The sequence below is a fragment of the Tachypleus tridentatus genome, chromosome 10 (genome assembly GCF_004210375.1).
Source record: "Tachypleus tridentatus isolate NWPU-2018 chromosome 10, ASM421037v1, whole genome shotgun sequence".
Lineage (NCBI taxonomy): Eukaryota > Metazoa > Arthropoda > Merostomata > Xiphosura > Limulidae > Tachypleus > Tachypleus tridentatus.
Genome location: NC_134834.1, coordinates 140995639 through 141015438, shown reverse-complemented (window position 1 = coordinate 141015438; position 19800 = coordinate 140995639). Strand labels below are relative to the sequence as shown.

The following is a 19800-nucleotide window of genomic DNA, read 5'->3' as shown; positions in this document are numbered from 1 at the left end:
AAATATGTTACTAGTTTCTGAAACTGTTGTAGCAGGTAATCGATTAATGTTAGTAAAGTATGAAGTGTGCAACTTCTTCATTGAATGTTTTCTGCGATACATATAGAGTGTAGTAAATTTAGTAAGTTTTACAGAGTAAAATACATGATTAGAAAACCAGTTTGCTATTTTCACTGTATGTGTTGTTTTTCTTTATGTCGTTTTGTGGTGAAGTTTTGGGGGGCTCGTGATGTTAATGTTTAAAAATATATCGCGTTGTTATTTTCGTTTTCAACTGTGAATTGTGTGTCTTTTTGTAGGTTTTTTATGTGTTGAAGGAATTTTGTTTGTTCGTGACATCTACATACCCAAGCCATATTGCAGACATATAAAAGAAAGTGACTTTCACATGTAAGGAAAAAGTTGCCAAAGTACCTGATAATGGATTTTCCATTGATGGAAGTACGAATCTTTGTATTCAAACCAAATCAATATAATTAGTTGTTACAATTCTATTAGGTTTCCCTGATTCATGTTGATTCTCTTTTCGAGGTCTTGTATTCACCTAGTAACTGGTGGCTTGAGGGAATAGGTTTATGGTATCAAAGTAAGATATAAAATCATTATCTAGTGAAAATTTTTTATTACAAGCTCTGATAACCTGAAACTACGTTTAAAAAATCGCCTTTGTTTGGTATTATTTGTTGTCAGTTTATTATCAGCTTTAAAATATTTCTGAGCTCTAAAGCCGTATCCAAATCTAATGAGAGTAGTACCATCCTCTATGTATTAGATTATCCACTATATGCTAATAGTAGGACTATATGGTGTGTGCACAATAGAGCCATCTATGGTATTGAGCAAGAGAATCTAGAGATAAACATCAGGTTTCTTAATAGTTGGCATGTTCTCCCTCTCAAGTATAAAGTCAAATATTTTACTTCAGCATCTGAGGTGTCAAAATTTTTTGTTTTCTTTTTTTGTGTGTTACAGATTTTGTCTTACTGACTAAACTGGCGTGTAGTCTCGCTTAACATGTATTTTATGTTGGCTAATTTGTTTCCTTAAACAAAGTTGATGTTTAATCACAGTCTGGGTAAAACAACTGATAGAAAGTGTATTCTGGAACATTATTTTTTTTCATCAAACTTATCTAAGAGACAACCTCTTTGTTTTGGAAAACTTTAGAACGTACTCTTATGTTCTAAATAACAGAGTAGAGCAGAATAATAGTACTTGGTGGAAAAGTTCTGACTTCAGATTTAAATATTGTGCAGATCTAATTAATTGTATGAAATTGAATTTTATGTTTTTCTTTAAAGTGATTCCTCATTTTAGAGATGCTTACAGAAGTTCAGTATTTCCCAATTGAAAATTATATTTCGTGAACAAAGTCATTGTCATTTTCCAAAAAAAGAAATAAACATGCACGTACAACATGAAAGGAAAATGTTGTGAGGATGAACATTAAATTATTGATGAATGAAATTTATTAATCAAGTCAACCAACTGTGCAGATGAAAAAAAGGCAATCTCAAGTGTTATGACTGAAAATTATATGATATAGAGAGAACAAAAATATTACAAACAAACATCTACTGTATTTGGTAATCTACAATAAAATATGTTGGAGAGAGCAAGACAGACAGATAGAGAGTAAGATATCTTATCATTCATTACAATGCAGAAAACTTTGAAGTAAAATTATGTGCTGCCAAAATAATATGATATAGTTTGGAACAACTATTCAAGACAATCAGATATAATTAAATGTTATTCATTCTTTTAAATCATAATTTTGCATTTTAATACAAAACATACTTTTATAAAAATAATATGTATTGCTTGAAATACTATTGGGTTTTAGAGCAAAGAGGACTCATTTGACTGGAGGTACAAGGAACTCAATACAAAATTTAAAACACTACCTAATAATTAGAATGACAAATTCTACAGAAGCAAACAAACTTTGGAGCCTATGATCTTACTTATTACTGCTGCATAAAACAAATCAAATTTATCTGTTCTATAATACCCACTCAAATGATCTAAGATTTAAGCATTATCTGTGCACTACCTAAAGAAAACCTGAACTTAATAACCAAGTATTTCTAGTGCCAATAAATGCCAAACAACCAAGCAAGCTCTAAATTGTTCCAACATCAGTGCATTTTCTCCAGTTCTCTATACTTTGCCTTAAAATTTTAGTGACATGAGTTTCATTCACTTGAATATTTTCAGTGATACCTTTGTCTATGACCAAAGATGTAGCCTGTTTGAATGAGTTTTTTCCTTACTTCTGTGCAGTGAATAGAGTATCATCCAAGATGTTGATGGCAATGTTTTTTTTGCAAAAATGTGAACCTATTCTTTAGGTAGCTGATGGTTTTGAGCATTGTTTTAATCTTGTATGAACTCTCTGGAGCCCATTATATATGAATACCTGCTTGGGAGTTTAACTTGATTTGATTGCCTTTTCTTTGAAGACAAATTTAAATCTCTTTGACACATATTGGCAGCCAGTGAGTTTTAATGTTTTCTGATTTGAAGACTCATTCCTATGCAGGGGCATGCGATTTCCATTTATGATGTGGCTCTTTCTTTGAAGTTATAAAGAAATGATAGACTCTGTAAATGTTCTTCAAGAAGTTTACAATTCTCTCAACTTCAGTCCCCATCTTTTGGATAATATAACCTTTAGAATGAGAGTAAAGATCAGACACTGATCAGTATGAGTGAGCTGCAGGTGGAAAAAATATGAAAAAAAAACAGTGGAAGGACAACTTCAAAACCACCAAGAAGTCTAAGCAGTTTCACCCAGCAAGAAAGGTGAGCTGTAATATCCTTGCTTCTAAGGTCACAAATGCAATGACCACCAGAGAACCCATGAAGATTTGAGGAGCTACTACCATCACTATTTTAATGGTGTAATGCTTAGGGTTGTAGGTGTTATCAAGTTTTCTCTAAATAGCTTAAATAAACTATACAATATTACACTGTAACTACATTTTTAATCATGTTTAGTATTACAATATACTAGGTAGTTACTGATATTTCTGGCTTTAATTACTACTAGTTGTTATTTCTGTTCTACCTTTTCATAGTACTAGTTGTGCTTCATGTGTATTTTCATTTCATGTATTTTGTCTTTAAACTGTTAATTATATTGTAAGTAATGGATCAGTTTATTTGTGTGTGTGTGTTTATTATTTGTATGTGTTTCACATGTTTAATTTCTATAGCACAGTTTTATACTTATTTAACATTTATTTTATATTTGCAACTTATTATTGTTCTATTGTCCTGCAACCAATTTCTTGTCATCCCTTAGTTCAAGATTGATGCTTTTCTCAGTTTAAGATGAATGTTCGTCTTTGGGCTTGAACAACAAGGGCTAAAAGTTTGAGATGCATTTCTTTACATTCTAATTTGTTGATCATGAATTATGTCTTCTGGTTTTACGGTAATGGTGAAATTTTGTAGGTGCTTCCCTTTGGTTTGGCTATAGCCATGTACATTTTTGATCATGTTCTGAATGCATTTATGTGAAGGATACCTTCTGTGTCTTGGCTGCAGTTTCTGTTTTGCTTTAGGAGTCATCTTATTTGGCTTAACGATTCAAACTCTCTAAATCCATATTGAAGTTTCTGACTCAGTTTGAAAAGTTCATTTGTAAGTGTCAAAAACTTTTTTATTATATATATTAGTTGTGTATATAGGTGTGTTGGGCTAAGGATCCTTCTAGAATAGATGTACATGACTCATTGGCAATAAAGTTGATAACAAATAAACAGCATGTACTCCACTTCTTTTAAAATGACATGTATATTTAAAATAAGTTAAACATATATATATATATATATATAAAATCTACACTATGAAGATCCTAGTTATATATTAAACACTATACAGTCCTATTTCCCTTGTCAAAAGTCCATTTAGGCTAATTCAGTTGCTTTAGAATTGAGTTACAGCAATTTACTTTAAGTTCAAATAATTGTCTGCTTTTTTTATACACCCAATAATCATATGCCTTTTGTCAAAGTCCATTTACGTTATATCAATTACTTTAGAACACCCACTGATGAAAAAACTTATTCTTTTTATCAATTTCATTAAGTCTTTCACTCCCACAACTTTTAACTTTATGTTTAACTTTTCTCTGACTGATCTTCTATGTCATGTGACTTTCCTTTTTCTTGTCACTATTATTTATAAGTCTATTACTTAGGTCATCTAGAAGTCTCTGTAGCCTCAACATCAATGGATTGTACAAAACATTTGATACTCACATCATCGTTTATTACAAATACAAACAGTTCGTGATAACGAGAAACCCACTCAAAGTAAAAATGTATTCTCAAGATGACTGCTACAGGTGTTTGTACTTTAGTTTAATTAAAGTACTAATACCTGTACCAGCTGTCTTGAGAATACATAAATACAAACAATGGTGGATTTAAAGTTCTGTGGTCCATGGGCTAATAAGTTTTGTGAGCCCTCCATCCCATGTAATTTTACATAGAATAAAATTATCTATGGGCTCCCATTAAGACCATGGGCCCTGAGGCTGAGCCCATTCTAGCCCATACGTAAATAACCCACTGAATACAAAATTAATTAATAGTACTACATATACTATACTCTTATTCTAATACTGTTTAATCATAAACTAGGTCAGTTTATATATATATATATGTGTGTGTATATATATATATACACACATGTCAATACATGATACAGGGGTGGGAATTTCATTCAATACTTTGTGCATGTACAAAACTGTTTTTGGTGGTGGTGCAGGTAATAGCTTTTGGTTCTGTGGAGAGGTGAGTATATGCTTAGTTTAGCCTGAGTGTATTTTGAATGCAGTTTGATACTTTCAAAGAAGAATATTTTTTCATGTCTAGAAAGTGCAAATTGCTTTCAACTTTGAAGAAATTACAACATTATACAGAGGTCTTGTCTTTGTTTCCAACACCATCCAGCCTGGTGATTGCGTGATTTTTGTTGCCTCACTTTACTATTACTGTATTTCACAAACAATAATCTACTACCATTACTTGCTCATCCATTCCTTTATTTTCATGTTAAGTTAGTGTTTTATTTTTACTTCAGGTTTAACACCATGTCTTATCTTTTTCATTTCATCTGTGATAAATCATTAAACTTTTCTTTCTTCACGCTAGCAACTGTTATAGAATCAGGTAAGTGTATACTATGTGTAACCTTGAGGTGATGAAAACCTGGTAAGCTGGATGAATGTAATGTTATTTCATTATCTTTCTCTTTATTATGTTGGAATTATCATACCCTGATATTTGTTTTATGCTTTGTACAGGAATTTTACTTGATAAAAACTTAAAAAATCTTCCATCAGTACTCTTTGTAATAACTGATTTTTATTTCTATACATAGAGGATGGAGTAACCAGAGACTTTCCCTGTGCCTACCCCGTTAAAGGCCGTTATGTTTTTATTCAGATGGTGGGTATTGAAGGATCATTATCGCTATGTGAAGTGATGGTATTTACTACTGAAGGTAATGTTTGTTATTTATTACTTTGTTATGTAACTGTGCATGTATATTTTTATCTATATTCAAGTCTCAGAAATTTTATAAGCAGAATTTCATTTATGAGTGGTTCATATTTTAATAATGGATTTAGTGTGTTGCCTCAGTTAGAATGGACAACATCAATTATGAGATATTGTACCATCTAGATCTATCCTACCTTTTTTGATCTCCTGGTTCTTATTTAAGTTAATTTGGCAGAAGGAAGAGTTTTAGTGTATGGTATCAGGCTGTTGTCATTCCTCTTTATAGAAGCCTGGGAATGGTATCAAGATTCCACCAAATTATATAACTACTATGTTGGCTAACTTGTTTTGTAAAATTCTGAGAAGGATGATTAATGCCTATCTTGTTTGATTTGAGAAATCAAATAGAGTTCTCTCCATCACATAGTGCAGTTTCTACAAATGATGATCCACCATGTATTAACTTACTTTACAAAGAGCATCAATCAAAGAAGCCTTTCTCAAGAGTAGGCATCTCAACATGTTGCAAGACTTAAATATATATAGATTGCCTAGCCATTTACAGTGATATCTACCATGCACTTAGAATCTGTTTAACTGGGCTATGAGTCTCTTCTTTACACTTTGGTCAGGGATTTGGTACTGAAAATATTTGGATCTTGTGCATCATCAAATGCCTTGGCACAGAGATTTCCACATCTGTATAAACATAGTTTGTAAGCAGACCCATATAAACATTACTAAACTTCAAAAGTTTGAAATTCTCTTTGCTGTGTGCTAAAAACGATTTTATCACTGTTACAACATCTCACCTAACAATGTGTCTTTATTTCAATAAATTGCATTTATCAAGCACGTCTTCGTATTAATTGAAATGTCACTATGTTGCATTCTTCAACAATGGGAATAGTAGAATATTATTGTGTACATTCTTTAGTTATGATGCTTATAACAACCTCTATTTACTGCAATATGTTTTAGTCTTTTGAAAATGATCTTATATCAGTTTGAACTGTAATACAGTATTGATATTATTAGTGTCCTAGTTATTGCAAACTGTATACATACAGATACAAGAATTTTGAAATGTAACATTTAACAGTAAATTGATCAACAATGCTTTATAAGAATACTTAATGTGATTTTATATAAAGGACATATTACATGTTTGAACAATAACTTAAGAAGACAGATCATTGTTCTGTTGAAACATGTTGAAATTTCTCTACATAATAAATTTTGGTTGTAATTAAAAATGATTGTTAGTCATTTTGCTATTATATAAACATAATATGCTTCTATATACATATAAAACTAAAATTTGTACAACAGACTATGTGTGTATAATCACACATTTATGAAATGGAATTAATGTTTTTGGTTTTAAATTCTGATAATGGAGAGAAATACTGTGAACAAAAACATAAGCTAAACAATCTGTGCTTGCTAATAAATCATTTTAATGTGTTTTTGGATTGTTGTAAAATTATACAAGTATTTGCAGGAACACTGTTCGACAATATTAAATTTATTTTTTTTTTTTACCAGAGTAGGCTTTGCTTTTTGCTAATTAATTCTTTGCTTTTCTTACTTTTAGCTTTGTTATCCAGCTGTTGTTTTAGTTGGGTTTGAGAATATTTGACAGCACTGAATCTGATGATTAGCCTTCCCAGCTTGGTTTGTTACTAACCCATATGTGATCTTTAATGGAAAAATATCAAGACCTTAGATTCTTTTGAATGGAAGTTAGCCCCCAGAAACAAGTTGTTAAAGTGCAATAAAAATTGATGCAAGTTCAACTGTGTCAAAATTTCTGTTAAAAAAGTCAATTGCTCTATTAGTTTATGAAACAGAGACACAAAATAATAATAATAAATTGTCGTGAAACACCACTAATGACATATTTAATAACCACTGTGATAAAACAGTTATAACAATTGTCTAATAGAACTACTTTTTTGCTTTGAGAATGCTTCAGTTGCTGCCAACTTCACCTACTTCCTGTCATTGTCATGTAATCAAACAAGTAAGATAAAAATTTTTGCTGAATATAGTGTATACAAAAATTGAATTGCCAGTTAAAGAAGTAGAAAGTCAATGTAATTAATTCTTTATCTGATTAAGCAAACCTAGGTGTGGTTCTCACAGCATTTTCAAGGCAGAGTACTGGAACTATTTTGGACAACTTTACTATAGGAAAACTCAGCACAAAGGCCAATACATGTGGATATTGCAAACAGATTTGTGCTTCTGAGGTTTGGCACCAGCAGCATCACCAGTAATTACAATACATCTGCAGAAAAATTCCAATACTTTTCTTCATGTACAGAGTTTTCCATGATGTGTGCTTCAAAAATGCTATACAACATGATGAAGAGGATGATGGCAGTAACATTGTCTTATCTGAATGATACAGTTGTTATCACTACAAAAAACGCTTCCTTGAATGAACATTTGAAAAATGTGCTTAACATAAAGATCACTTCTGCTAGCATGTCACAGATTAGTTCAGTAGATTCTGGACTAAGGCCTGTTGATTTTAATTTTGTTTGCCTATGTTACTAATGGTAGGGATAATATATCTAGTGGGTCTACTGCCTTATTCTACATCTAGACCCAACATTATGGCTCTCTAAATGGTTTACGACATTTGTAAAGTCTATTTTAATATAAATGTACTAGGCCTAGCTGGAGCACATGTAGCTCTAACTCCACAGGATGATATAGGCATGTATCAAAGCAATTACAATATGTATGTCATATGTTTTATAACAAATCAGCCATAGTTTAAATCAGAAGTGTATAATAACTAAACTTCTGATAATGAATACATAAGCTTATAATACAAATGATAATCATGTTTGAATGCTTGTTTCTTGTTTTAATGATGCATCAGTGAAATCTGTGTTTTTTAATGTTCTTTTAGTTTTAATTTTTTTCAATATCAAAATTATTTTGATGTAATGCACTTTTAAGTTAATATTATTATACTAGTGTATAAGGATACACATATTTATTAACAATCACATAAAATGGTTAAACCCCTGTGCATATGTATGTTGTAGTGTGATCCACAAGCTGTTGTTGTACTGGATAGCCTGCCTAAATAGACAAAGCATAATTTAAGACAAAAGAAATCACTAATATTTATTTAGGGTTATTTTACTTTTTCCACAAACTTACAAGTGCTGATTTCAATAAATATAGACCTAGATTTGCTGTAGTGAAAACCACAGAGAAGTTATTTCAAAATTTCTCTATATGGTTTGTTCTTGACATGAATCTCTTTGTGAAAATTTAAAAGCTATCATTCAGTTATTTCTTTGTAAAGAATTTTCAATTATTACAGCTTCCTTCAGAAAATATACTGAGGAAAAATATATTCTACAAAGTATATCAAAAAATAACATTGGCTGCTATTCAAGAATTGAAACGTTATTTGAAGGGGAAGAATAACAAATATACTGGTACAAATTATTTAGGTCTATGTGTTTGTTTCTTCAGCGATGATTGGTGCTCTTGTATTGGTTTACCATCAGTAAATTCATCCCCTCCAGACTGTGAAGGCACAGCAGGTCATTTGAGAATAGAATTGGCAAAATGTTTCATCAACATTTCTTTTTAAAGGACAAGCAGCTTTATGCCATTCATGATAGAGCAGCAGCAGTAAAGAAAACAAGTAGAATTATGAAGTTGTAGAGGAGCCTCTGCAGTTCACATGCATTGTACTCTGTGCTTATAAATGATGGCATATCAAAAATATCAGACTTGAAGGGTTCACCACTAGTACAACGGTAAGTCTACAGATTTACATTGCTAAAATCAGGGGTTTGATTCCTCTCACCAGTCTTAGCAGATAATCTGATGTGGCTTTGCTATAAGAAAACACACACACAGACCTGAAGGAACCTTTGAAAAAAAATTGCAAAGAGTTTCTTCAGGCTCTTTATTATAAAGAGCATGTGTTGTGGGAAGAAGTTCAGAATCAAAATGATTATATAGTGCTTTTTCAACTTTCAAAACAAACAAAGGAGAAAAGAAGAAGAAAGCATAATGACTAAATATCTGGATGTAATTGAAAGTATAAGTGAAGCTCTGCATCTTGATGATGATGTTCCTGCAAGCTGGAAGAACCTGTTGAGCAAACTCTAACTGAAGACCATCAAGCGAACATATTACAGATTACAAGAAGATGTGGCTTACAGCAAGAAATATCTACTTTCTGGAACTCCTTGTGCAATGCTTCAAAGTATACTGCACCCAAATAGGGAAGTGAACAGTGTTATGAAGTGAATTAGGTCTGGTAATTTATACTTCCCTATCTTTGACATGAAACACACAACACAAGTGTGTAAATTTCAAAAATTTTGTCACCTCAGTTTAGTTACCTCATAAGCAGCGTAGCTTCCACACTGTTATACATTACCCTCATAAGATTAGACATTCAAAATGATTGTAGTGTGTATCCATATAGTGAGGGCATTAAAGCTCTGAGAAAAAAATTTCTGGGCTTAACAACCACTTCCCTCTAGATGATTAAGTAAAACTTGCTTTAGTTTGTGATATTTTATCCATTCCCTAAAAGAAAAGACAGACATGATAACTAGGTTATTAAGAAAAAAGCAAAAACCATTCTTCCATCTTAAAAGAATTAGCCTGCTGAAGACTGCACAATCACAGTAACAACAGCTTCATATGTAGCAGTTCTGATAGTATTCAGTCTGATGCTGTAGGAAGAAAATAGAAATATTAGCAGAGTTAACAGCTGTAACAAAGATAATGTAGAAACACAATTCACACTTGAAATATAGTCTTACTTGACTTATACTCCTTCTCCAGAAGAACAAGGAAATAACTTGCTGTACTTGTAAAAATGTTGTAATTCACCGCTTGCAGGTTCTGCAACAGAAATCTTGTCCTGCAGTACATCTTCTCTAACAGTTGAGACCATGTTTTCCAACACCAGTTTCATAGTTAATGACAGAAAATTACAAATGTATCATGGAAATTTAAACAAACCTCTTTTTATTCATGACAATTACAAAATTGTTTTTCTTATTTTTAAGAAAAAAACTTATTTTAAGCAAGGCATCATGTCTGTCTATGAATAATTGAGAACTTTAATACATCTAATATTTGGGTGTTCTAATTTTTTTATTACATTCACATTGAAATAAAAATCTTTTGATGCTGTTTAATATTTGGTTATGTTGTTCATCAGTTTCACATGTATGAATTTTATCTAGTGTAATGCTATAGTTCCTGGAAACTTGATGCTAAATTTACTTATTGAGTAAAACATCCCTCTTTTGTACAGACATGTACACTTTTGACATGCAATAACCAACTACTTTTCATTCCTTATTGGTCTTGTGATATCATATGCATATTATAGTAACATTATTTATATTTCTTCCTTAACACTCCCACTGTCTCTACACTGTTGACTGGTTTTCATTTTTTAGAACAGAATCAAACTATCTTTTGGCATATCTTCCTCAACAACCACAAGATAACAAATCAGTTGAAAAACTTCACACAGCTGGAGTTGTAAAAAGTTACTAGGTGAATAAGTTAGTTGAAACTTAATACAGTTGGTCAGAAATAGATTTGTGACTGATTTCAGGGGCTACTGGAAGTATCTACTTTTTCAAGACAAAGATAAGCCATCCTTTCATTCCCATTTTGAGGGATAACTTGAAATCAGGTAACACTTTGGACTCTACCTTGGTTTGTTGCAGCTCTATGTCCACTGCTGCATTCTATGCGATTTTATTTGCTCTGGGTCATACAGGAAGTATACAATACAGTAATTGTTCAATTATGCTGACCTACTAAGCTTTTTAAAGACCTTGTGATTGCTTTACGTCAGTCCTCATCTACTTCTTTTGAATATTCGGAAACTAAAGACTGGTGTTCTTTCTGAGATCTGTCTCTTTACATTTTTTCTGGAGCCTTGACCATGTAATAATGAAAGTAAGTGAGCTTTCTGATCCTACAAATGAATTGGCTTCCACTTGCAACACGACATCTTTGTCTTATTTTGATTTCAACCTTGTCATGAAAACATATTTCATGCCAATTAGCCTGACATGGGATGAGCAGGACACTAAGTTTTTTCAGGTAAAACCTGCTATTTCTATTTGGTTGTCATCTTTGTGCAATAATAAGAGGGAGGAAGATGTCTTTGCACAACTACATATTGACCAAAGCTATATTATGCATCATGTACTCTAGTTATTTCTAGTTTTGTTGCAGACCATAGCCCTTTTATTTCCAACTTTGTTAAACTATAACTTGCTATATGTATTTTCTTATATACATTTCTCTTTTACTTTTAAATTTACTTTTTTATTTTTTAAATAATAAAAACAAATCTATGGTATTGATAGCAAGTACTTTTTATGCCAAAGAAAAACAAGCAAAACTTGTAACTTCTGTTAAAAATTTTCTTCCCATTAATTATATATTCCTGAATACTAGCTTAAAGTTGCTTGAAAATTAATCATAGGTTGATAAAATGTTTTACATTATTATTTAAAGACTGTTATCTGCAAAATGGATCTTTAAATACTTATAGAAACACTTATGCATTTTGAAGTAACATACACTATTGTTTTGTGCAACAGTAAACTTAGTCTTTCACTAAACATTTTTTTAATGATATCAGTTAGCATTAGTAATACTGAACTGTTTATAAATGGCATTTTAAAATCCTGCATTGAAAATTGTCTTTATTAGAAATTTCTTCAGGAAGATGTATTAATCGGTTGGAGCCACTAGAACTTGTTACCTTTAACAGAACCTGCTATGAATTCCAAATCAAACGAGGTGGGGCATTTCAAGATGCTGATGAATATTGCCAATCTAAAGGTGGTCTAATGGTTCATCAAGTAGGAAATATTTCCCATTCCTTCTTGACAGGAGAGCTGGAAAGACTAAAAGACCAGCTGAAATCAAAATTAGTTTGGTTAGGAGCACGACGGAAGCCAGGTTTGACATCAGAAGATTGGCGTTGGGTAAATGGTGAGGCTTACAATTAATTAAGTATCATTTCTGTTTGTTTTTGTTGTTACTGTTTTACTTATAGGAATAAATTCTGCAACATATTTATTTGACATGGTGATCTATGTATCATTGACTGTAAAATAGAAAACTTAGAGCTTTTCTCTTGGTGAAAGTCATAATAAATTCATATAATTATGTGATATGAATATAATTTTGTTAATAACTTGAATAAGGCAAAGGACATTATTTTGTAGTAATTCTAAATCAAAATTTATGTTAACTCAAAATAGCGTTAAGTAGAATGTTTTACTTGAGTCTAAAGTAACTCTTAAAAACCTTGACTACTGTTGGTTACCAGATAATTAGTTTTACAGTGCTGTTCTAAAGTAACTTTTAAAAACCTTGACTACTGTTGGTTACCAGATAATTATTTTACAGTGCTGTTCTAAAGTAACTCTTAAAACCTAGACTCCTGTTGGTTACAAGATAATTAGTTTTACAGTGCTGTTCTAAAGTAACTCTTAAAAACCTTGACTACTGTTAGTTACAAGATAATTAGTTTTACAGTGCTGTTCCTTTTGAAGCACCAAACAATTTAACTATAATTACCGTTAGATAAATCATAAAATATACAAAGAAGAGAAAAATAATTATTTTACATTTCATTAGGATACTAGATCTTTAGATTTTTAGTATTAAACTCATAAACTTAGGAACGAGATTTTTGGTGTAAATTAAATTAACATGGATAACAAAGGATAATCAAATAAACAATATTAAAGAAATTAAATAGATTTTATTTGCAAATAAAGTTTAAGTTTGAACTCATCTTAGGTCAGTTTTTGTATTCATGATCTATTTTATGGTTATCAGGGACATAAAACAGGTTAGAAGCAAAACATAGGTATAGGAAAGAGATGAATTCAATAATAATAAATAACTACAGTGTTAAGAGGTACCAATATTCTAGTACAGTGCCTCAAAATTCTTAGATTACCTGCATCAGTGAGCATTTTCATTAGATATATTCAAGGGAGGTAATTTTGTATAATTAATCCCAAATATAAACTAATTTTTACAAGTTTCAGAACCACTAAATTAAATTAATATGATCTATGATCTTGCTTTAGAGAGTCATGACACTAATACAGGACCAAGCAAGTATAACTCATATTGAATACTCACAGTAGTACGTAACCTTTGTCTGAGATAGAGAGTACTGTAAGTTTATCACCTTTCCATATCCAGTGTACAAGTAATTTCCTAACTACATGCTTAATAACACATACTTGAAATATTTTCTTTAAAAATGTTCTGGAGAAATAAAATTGAATGATTTTTTCCCACTAATCACATTAATAAAAGGCAGTATTCTGTAAGGTTATGTTAAATCAGTGGTATCTGAAAAATGTTTAAGACTGTTTTATATTTTTAAATACAGTACATTTTTTCCAGGATCATATACATGTGGTCTTCTGTTAAAAAACGTGATATACAAGACCTAAATTATTTTTATTTGAGATTTATAAATTATTCTAAACGAAAAATACTATACTTTTATTTAGTCAGCCACTGAGACTTCTGGATTTGGTTTGTGAATTATGTGGTTTCAACATTTACTATATTCAAATATTAATTAAAATCTTGAACAGATACACCTTGAAGAGAGATATCTGTTTTTTTTCTTATGAAATCTAGTTTTAAAATGGAGAAGCCCTATCTTTTATTTTAATCATAGTCTGTTTTTATTGTTAACACTTTTTACATTTGTTGGAATAAATTATCACTCTTTTTACAAGCAAAATTCAATTTAAATAAAATTCTCCAATCTGTTTAAGGAGTTTTGTTCTGAAACTTTTCAAAAAAGATTAACTAGATAAAGGTTGGGACTTTAGGTTTGCTATAGCAAATTCTGGCCTTTATTTATCTAAGATCTTTTCTAAAACATGGCACATGGTATGACATGGAATTTTAAGTTGCTGTTAGGAGCATTGTCTTACTAATTTGAAATAGAGCTTCATTAATGCAGCCAATACAGCTTTTCTAGAATGTTGCAATATAGTAAAGTATTCATGACTCCTTTAACCATTATAGTTTATCGTGTCTAAAGTAGCTAAAGAGAACACATATCATGGTATTTTACCCATGATTTTCACAGCTGGAATAACACAATTTGAAATTTTTTCCAGGCTACTATCAAATCCTTTATCCTCTTTATCTAAAGTAAATAATGAGCAGAGGGGCTTGTCGCCTCTCAGTATATTTTTATGTTGTTCTTTATTATAGTTTTAACCCATAAACCAAAGACCTTATATTCATCACTTTGATTAGAGGCTTATAGGCTGCAACCTGCACAAGAAATTCAGCAGTATGTAGATCCCTATATAGCACATGTAGTGACCTATAAATTTAACTGAACTGTTATTAAAATCCTGGGAATTGATTTAATCCAAGATGTGCAGTTTTATTTTACATTAGATTTCAGAGTTTACATGTACCAGGAACTGATTAATTTTGGGTAGCCAGGTTGATATTTAACATAAACACAATAAATGTTTTATCCTTTTTCTTCAACAGATTTCTTTGGAGTTTGGTATGAGTGACAAGTTGAAAGATTTTAGACACATGCCATCAATGCTGCTCCAAAATCTAATAATTATTTCTTACTGAAGGCTTATGAGCTACTTTTATTCTGTAGTAGCTGATTATCTTAATAACTCCTACACAGCAGGGTACTATTGGATCCATAGGAATCTTCAGTTGGGACAGGCCCTTATAATGATTATTTATGTGCTTTCAGTATTTATGCTCCTTTTAGATTAGCAGTAAGAATGAAGGCTTACAATACTAAAAGTCTGGTTTCAATACCCATTTTGGGCAAAGCACAGATAGCCTATTGGGTAACTTTACTATTAACAACAAACTAATACTTATGACAACTTACTGTAGTATTTATATCAATGCTTTCATAGTTTAAACATAACTTGGTAAACAACTTTCTTATTTATATTTTCATTCAAAGATGATCATGTGGTAGAATATTTATGGGCTTCTGACCAGCCTAACAACTATAATAGTCAACAGAATTGTGTGGTATTAGATGGAGAGAGGAAATGGCTATGGAATGATGTAACTTGTGGCCTTAATTATTTATCTTGGATATGCCAGTACGGTAAGTTTTGATTTTTGTATCCTAAGAATATTAATAAATTCTTCTATTATTACTGTGATTGTTTTATTTTTCATTAGAAAATTTAAAAAGCATATTAACAGAAAAATTGCAAAAATCATTGAGTAAGTACCATATGCCTAATAATATGGTGTTTCTTACTGTCCAGCTCTCATGATCTTTATTTAATTGTCTTTTCCATAGGCATTTAAGAAACTAAATAATTATACCGAAAGATTTATTCTAAAAATATTTGTAACCTGAAAATGTTATCCATAGCTACATGACATAAAATAAATGTGTTGGTTAATTTTTGATTAATGCAAAGTACATGTAAATAAAATAACAATGTAAAATATCATTGTTTTAAGATACCACAGCATAACATCTGTCATTAACTTTAAAATACTCTGTAATAATTAAACATTACTACAACCAGGGTTAAATAAAAAAAATCATTAAAATGTAATGGAAATCCAAAGTAAAACTTTCAAACAACTACAAATTTCACCACTTAATAAAAACAAATGTACAAATGTTAGTAAACAATACAACATAAATCTCATTGTTATTAACTTCAATTAAAGCATTTAAGAAAAACACATTAAGGGAAGTATGTGTCAGTTTCATAATACATGCATACATACTCAGAATTAACATAAGAAGGTGAATTAGCACTTTAATATAAAAAATTAGGAGTTAATTTAATGTTAGGAGGAATAATAAAGAATAGCAACAATAACAAAATAAAAGTAGAGTTCACTACATCAAACTTCGTCTTCCTTAGAAAAATTAAGTGATGACATCAATCACTTCACACATGTTGTCCTAATATAACATCGTTACTCTGATCTCCATATTTATACTGCCACCAAGAATCTTTTACAGTTAAAGTACATATACCTAAATTACAAGAAGAAAACAACAAATTATGTTCTGAAATCTTCAGCATGATGTTAACTAGCTTCCAGTTCTAATTTGGCTTACTTTAAGTTTATTAACAGTTTGAAGATTAGCTAAACTGCAGTAATCAACTCTGCAATTTCTTTTGGAGAAAGTTACGTCATTAGCAGGATCCATTGAATGATGAGATTTGTAAAGTTTGAAATATAGTTTTATGAAGCAGCTTAAGCTTCTGAGGCTTCATGAATTTATTGCTTACTCTTGCAGAACCTTCAAATTGTGGAAGTCCAGACATAGAGGAAAATACAACTATAAGTGAGAATGATTACAGCATTGGAAAGTTTGTGACATACCAGTGTCCAGTTGGACACATGGTGATGGGAGAAAGAAGAAGAATTTGTGGATCAGATGGTTTCTGGACTAGCTCAGCTCCTACTTGCAAATGTAGGTTTTAGGAGTAATTGCAGTTTAAGATTAATAAATTGAGATAGTGTAGTACTAGATATATAGCTTTTTATCTTAAACCCTCCTGAGTTATAGAAATTACTAAATGACAAAAAATTATTTTTTTTAAATGAATAGCAAAGTCAATTTTAAGTACAGTTAATTTTAACTTCTTATTGGATCAAGATACCTGCTTATAGCAAAACTCAAAATTATCATGTTAATTATTAAAACAGAACCCCAGTGGCACAACAGTATGTTTGTAGACTCACACTGCTAGAAACTTGGTTTCAATACCTGTGTTGGGCAGAGCACAGATAGTCCATTGTGTAGCTTTGTGCTTAGTTCCAAACAAAAAAACAGTTATTAAAACAACTTAAGTAATTCATTTTGACTATTATGTAGTTTTATTTTTGTCTTCTCTACAATTAATTAATATATATCTCTGTGAAATAAAGTAATAAGTCCATAGCTCTTTATTATACATTTATATGATGTTTAGAACATATACATAACCTTGTTGAAATATTCTTTTAATGTCAGATGTCAACTGTGGGCCCCTTCCGAATATTAAAAATGGAAATGTGAATCTTCTTGAGTCACGTACTACTTTTAATGCAACTGCTGTGTACTCGTGTGACCAAAATTATACCCTAATGGGAAATCAAACCAGAGTATGTGCTAGTGATGGCCAGTGGAGTGGTGAAGAACCACAATGCTTGTGTAAGTAAACCTGAATCATTTTCATCTAGGAGAAAGTAATTATTAGAAATGACAAAAGATGAATTAGAGTGTCTGTATAATTCAGTACATTATTCTTCCTTTTGACACTAAACATTCCTACTGTGTTTGAATTATTACTATAAACCACATTTTCCACACAGTCTTTGTTCATGATGAATGAACCATTGTATCTTTCTAACTTACTGTCATTAATTACACTGAGTGCATAATTTTTCCTAGGAATGAACTGTGAGACTATAAGAAACAAAAATGTCTATTCTCATAAACATATTCGTATATTGAGGAACATGAAATATTTTGTGATTATTCCTTTTATGATTTGTGGCTATGAAGTTTTTTAACATTTTTTACTTTAACATGCATGTAGCTCACCCATTAACAGTTCTCCAGACAGAAAATTATTTGGAGCTTAAAAACTTTAAATTCATGTAGTAAAATAAATCAATCTTTTTTTTTTCTGGTTAATAAGTGAAAATATTAATAATGTAATTTTCTTAAAAGAAATAACATGCAGAATTAGTTGCAACTGTTGAAAGAATAAAAACGCCCATGAATTGGTTTACCTTTCTATTTAGAGCTTTGTATTGATGTCATTGAAATATTTTATGGAAAAACCACTTACTAATAATAAGAAAAATCATCTATTTGTCCAAAGAAATGTCTTATTGTAAAGGACTCTCATGAGTTAATGCCACATACCTCCATCATTCATAAAAAAAAATTAGTTTTTCTCTTAGTTTTTCTAGGTTTACAAGTTTTTACCTTATTTAGATAAAGTTTTATATTAATACTGCTCCAACATTTTTTGTGTTCATACTGTTATTGTTACACACAATTTACTGATTTGCTCTATCAATAATGACAAAGTATAGCTACAGAGCTATTGTAAGTTTCAAGGTCATTATGTGTTGCAACTGGCTGGTTCTGAAAGAGCTTCTTTTTTCTGTGGCACAAATATCAAGCAAATGAAATTGTATCTCCACAGGTTGCTGACTTTAAAATGCATATTTTTGAAAAAGATGAAAGCACATATTGTACTCAGTGTTTCACTGTTGGATTATCTGATTGCAATAGTTAAAGAATTAATACAAACTCAGGTTTGCAACAATATTTGTTTTTATGGAGGACAAATAACATCATTCTGAAAAATTACCTTCATTTTTTTTTTTAGAAATTAAATGAATTGTCAGATCTCTCTAATTGTTCCTTTTAATATTTAATTCTGTATTATTGTGGAACAATGAGACAGTTTCCATAAGTAATTTGAAATAGAAAAGTATTAATTCAGTGTCAATGCATATTTAAGATCTTCAACTAATTTCATTTGATGAAATGTATCTTCACTGCTACCACCTAAAGATAAGATAGGTTAATAGCTGTGATAGAAGAAATCATCTTTTGGTAAAGTAACTGTCAGGTCAGAAGTAACTCTCAGATTAGAATTTAAACATTCATAGTTTAGATGTTAATCATCTACATCTTTGTTTTCAGAGTTTTATTAGTTACAGACTGGAGCTGTATTATTTTGAATAGAATAAAGTTTATAGATTTTTTTTATCTTTCATTGCTAGACTGTATATATTTTTAACTACTAGTGGTTAGTACTTATGATCTATTAATAAGCACTAACATTTTTTTTGACAACACATATCAATAATTCATGACATGAAAGTAATAACCAACGTTTTTATTTTATTTTTATAATTCAATGAAGCTTAAAGATTCTTTTTTGTATACCATTAGTAAACTTGTTATCTGTTTTCTCAGTCAACTTCTGTCCCTTTATTAAACCTCCAACCAATGGTAATTTGGATATAACTGGACATAAACATGGGGACACAGCTAGTTATAGTTGCAAGAAAGGACACATATTGGTAGGTGATCAATTCAGTATCTGTGAATTGGGTGGAAATTGGACAAGCAAACCTCCTGAATGTAAACGTAAGTAAAAGTAAATCTCATTCTAAAGATAAATTCTGCATGGTATTAACTTTAATAAGGATTAGCTTAAAA

General features: G+C 30.7%; 1 protein-coding gene across 5 annotated transcripts in view; it reads left to right on the top strand.

Moving 5' to 3' along the window:
• Positions 1 to 19800, top strand: part of LOC143230463 (sushi, von Willebrand factor type A, EGF and pentraxin domain-containing protein 1-like) — a 126664-nt gene that overhangs the window by 65700 nt on the left and 41164 nt on the right. For all 5 annotated transcript variants that reach the window (XM_076464066.1, XM_076464069.1, XM_076464068.1 and 2 more), the window contains 6 exons: positions 5398 to 5520; positions 12261 to 12545; positions 15550 to 15699; positions 16867 to 17043; positions 17587 to 17766; positions 19555 to 19728. In XM_076464066.1, coding sequence (XP_076320181.1) covers positions 5398 to 5520; positions 12261 to 12545; positions 15550 to 15699; positions 16867 to 17043; positions 17587 to 17766; positions 19555 to 19728 — 1089 coding nt within the window. The remainder of the gene's footprint in view (positions 1 to 5397; positions 5521 to 12260; positions 12546 to 15549; positions 15700 to 16866; positions 17044 to 17586; positions 17767 to 19554; positions 19729 to 19800) is intronic.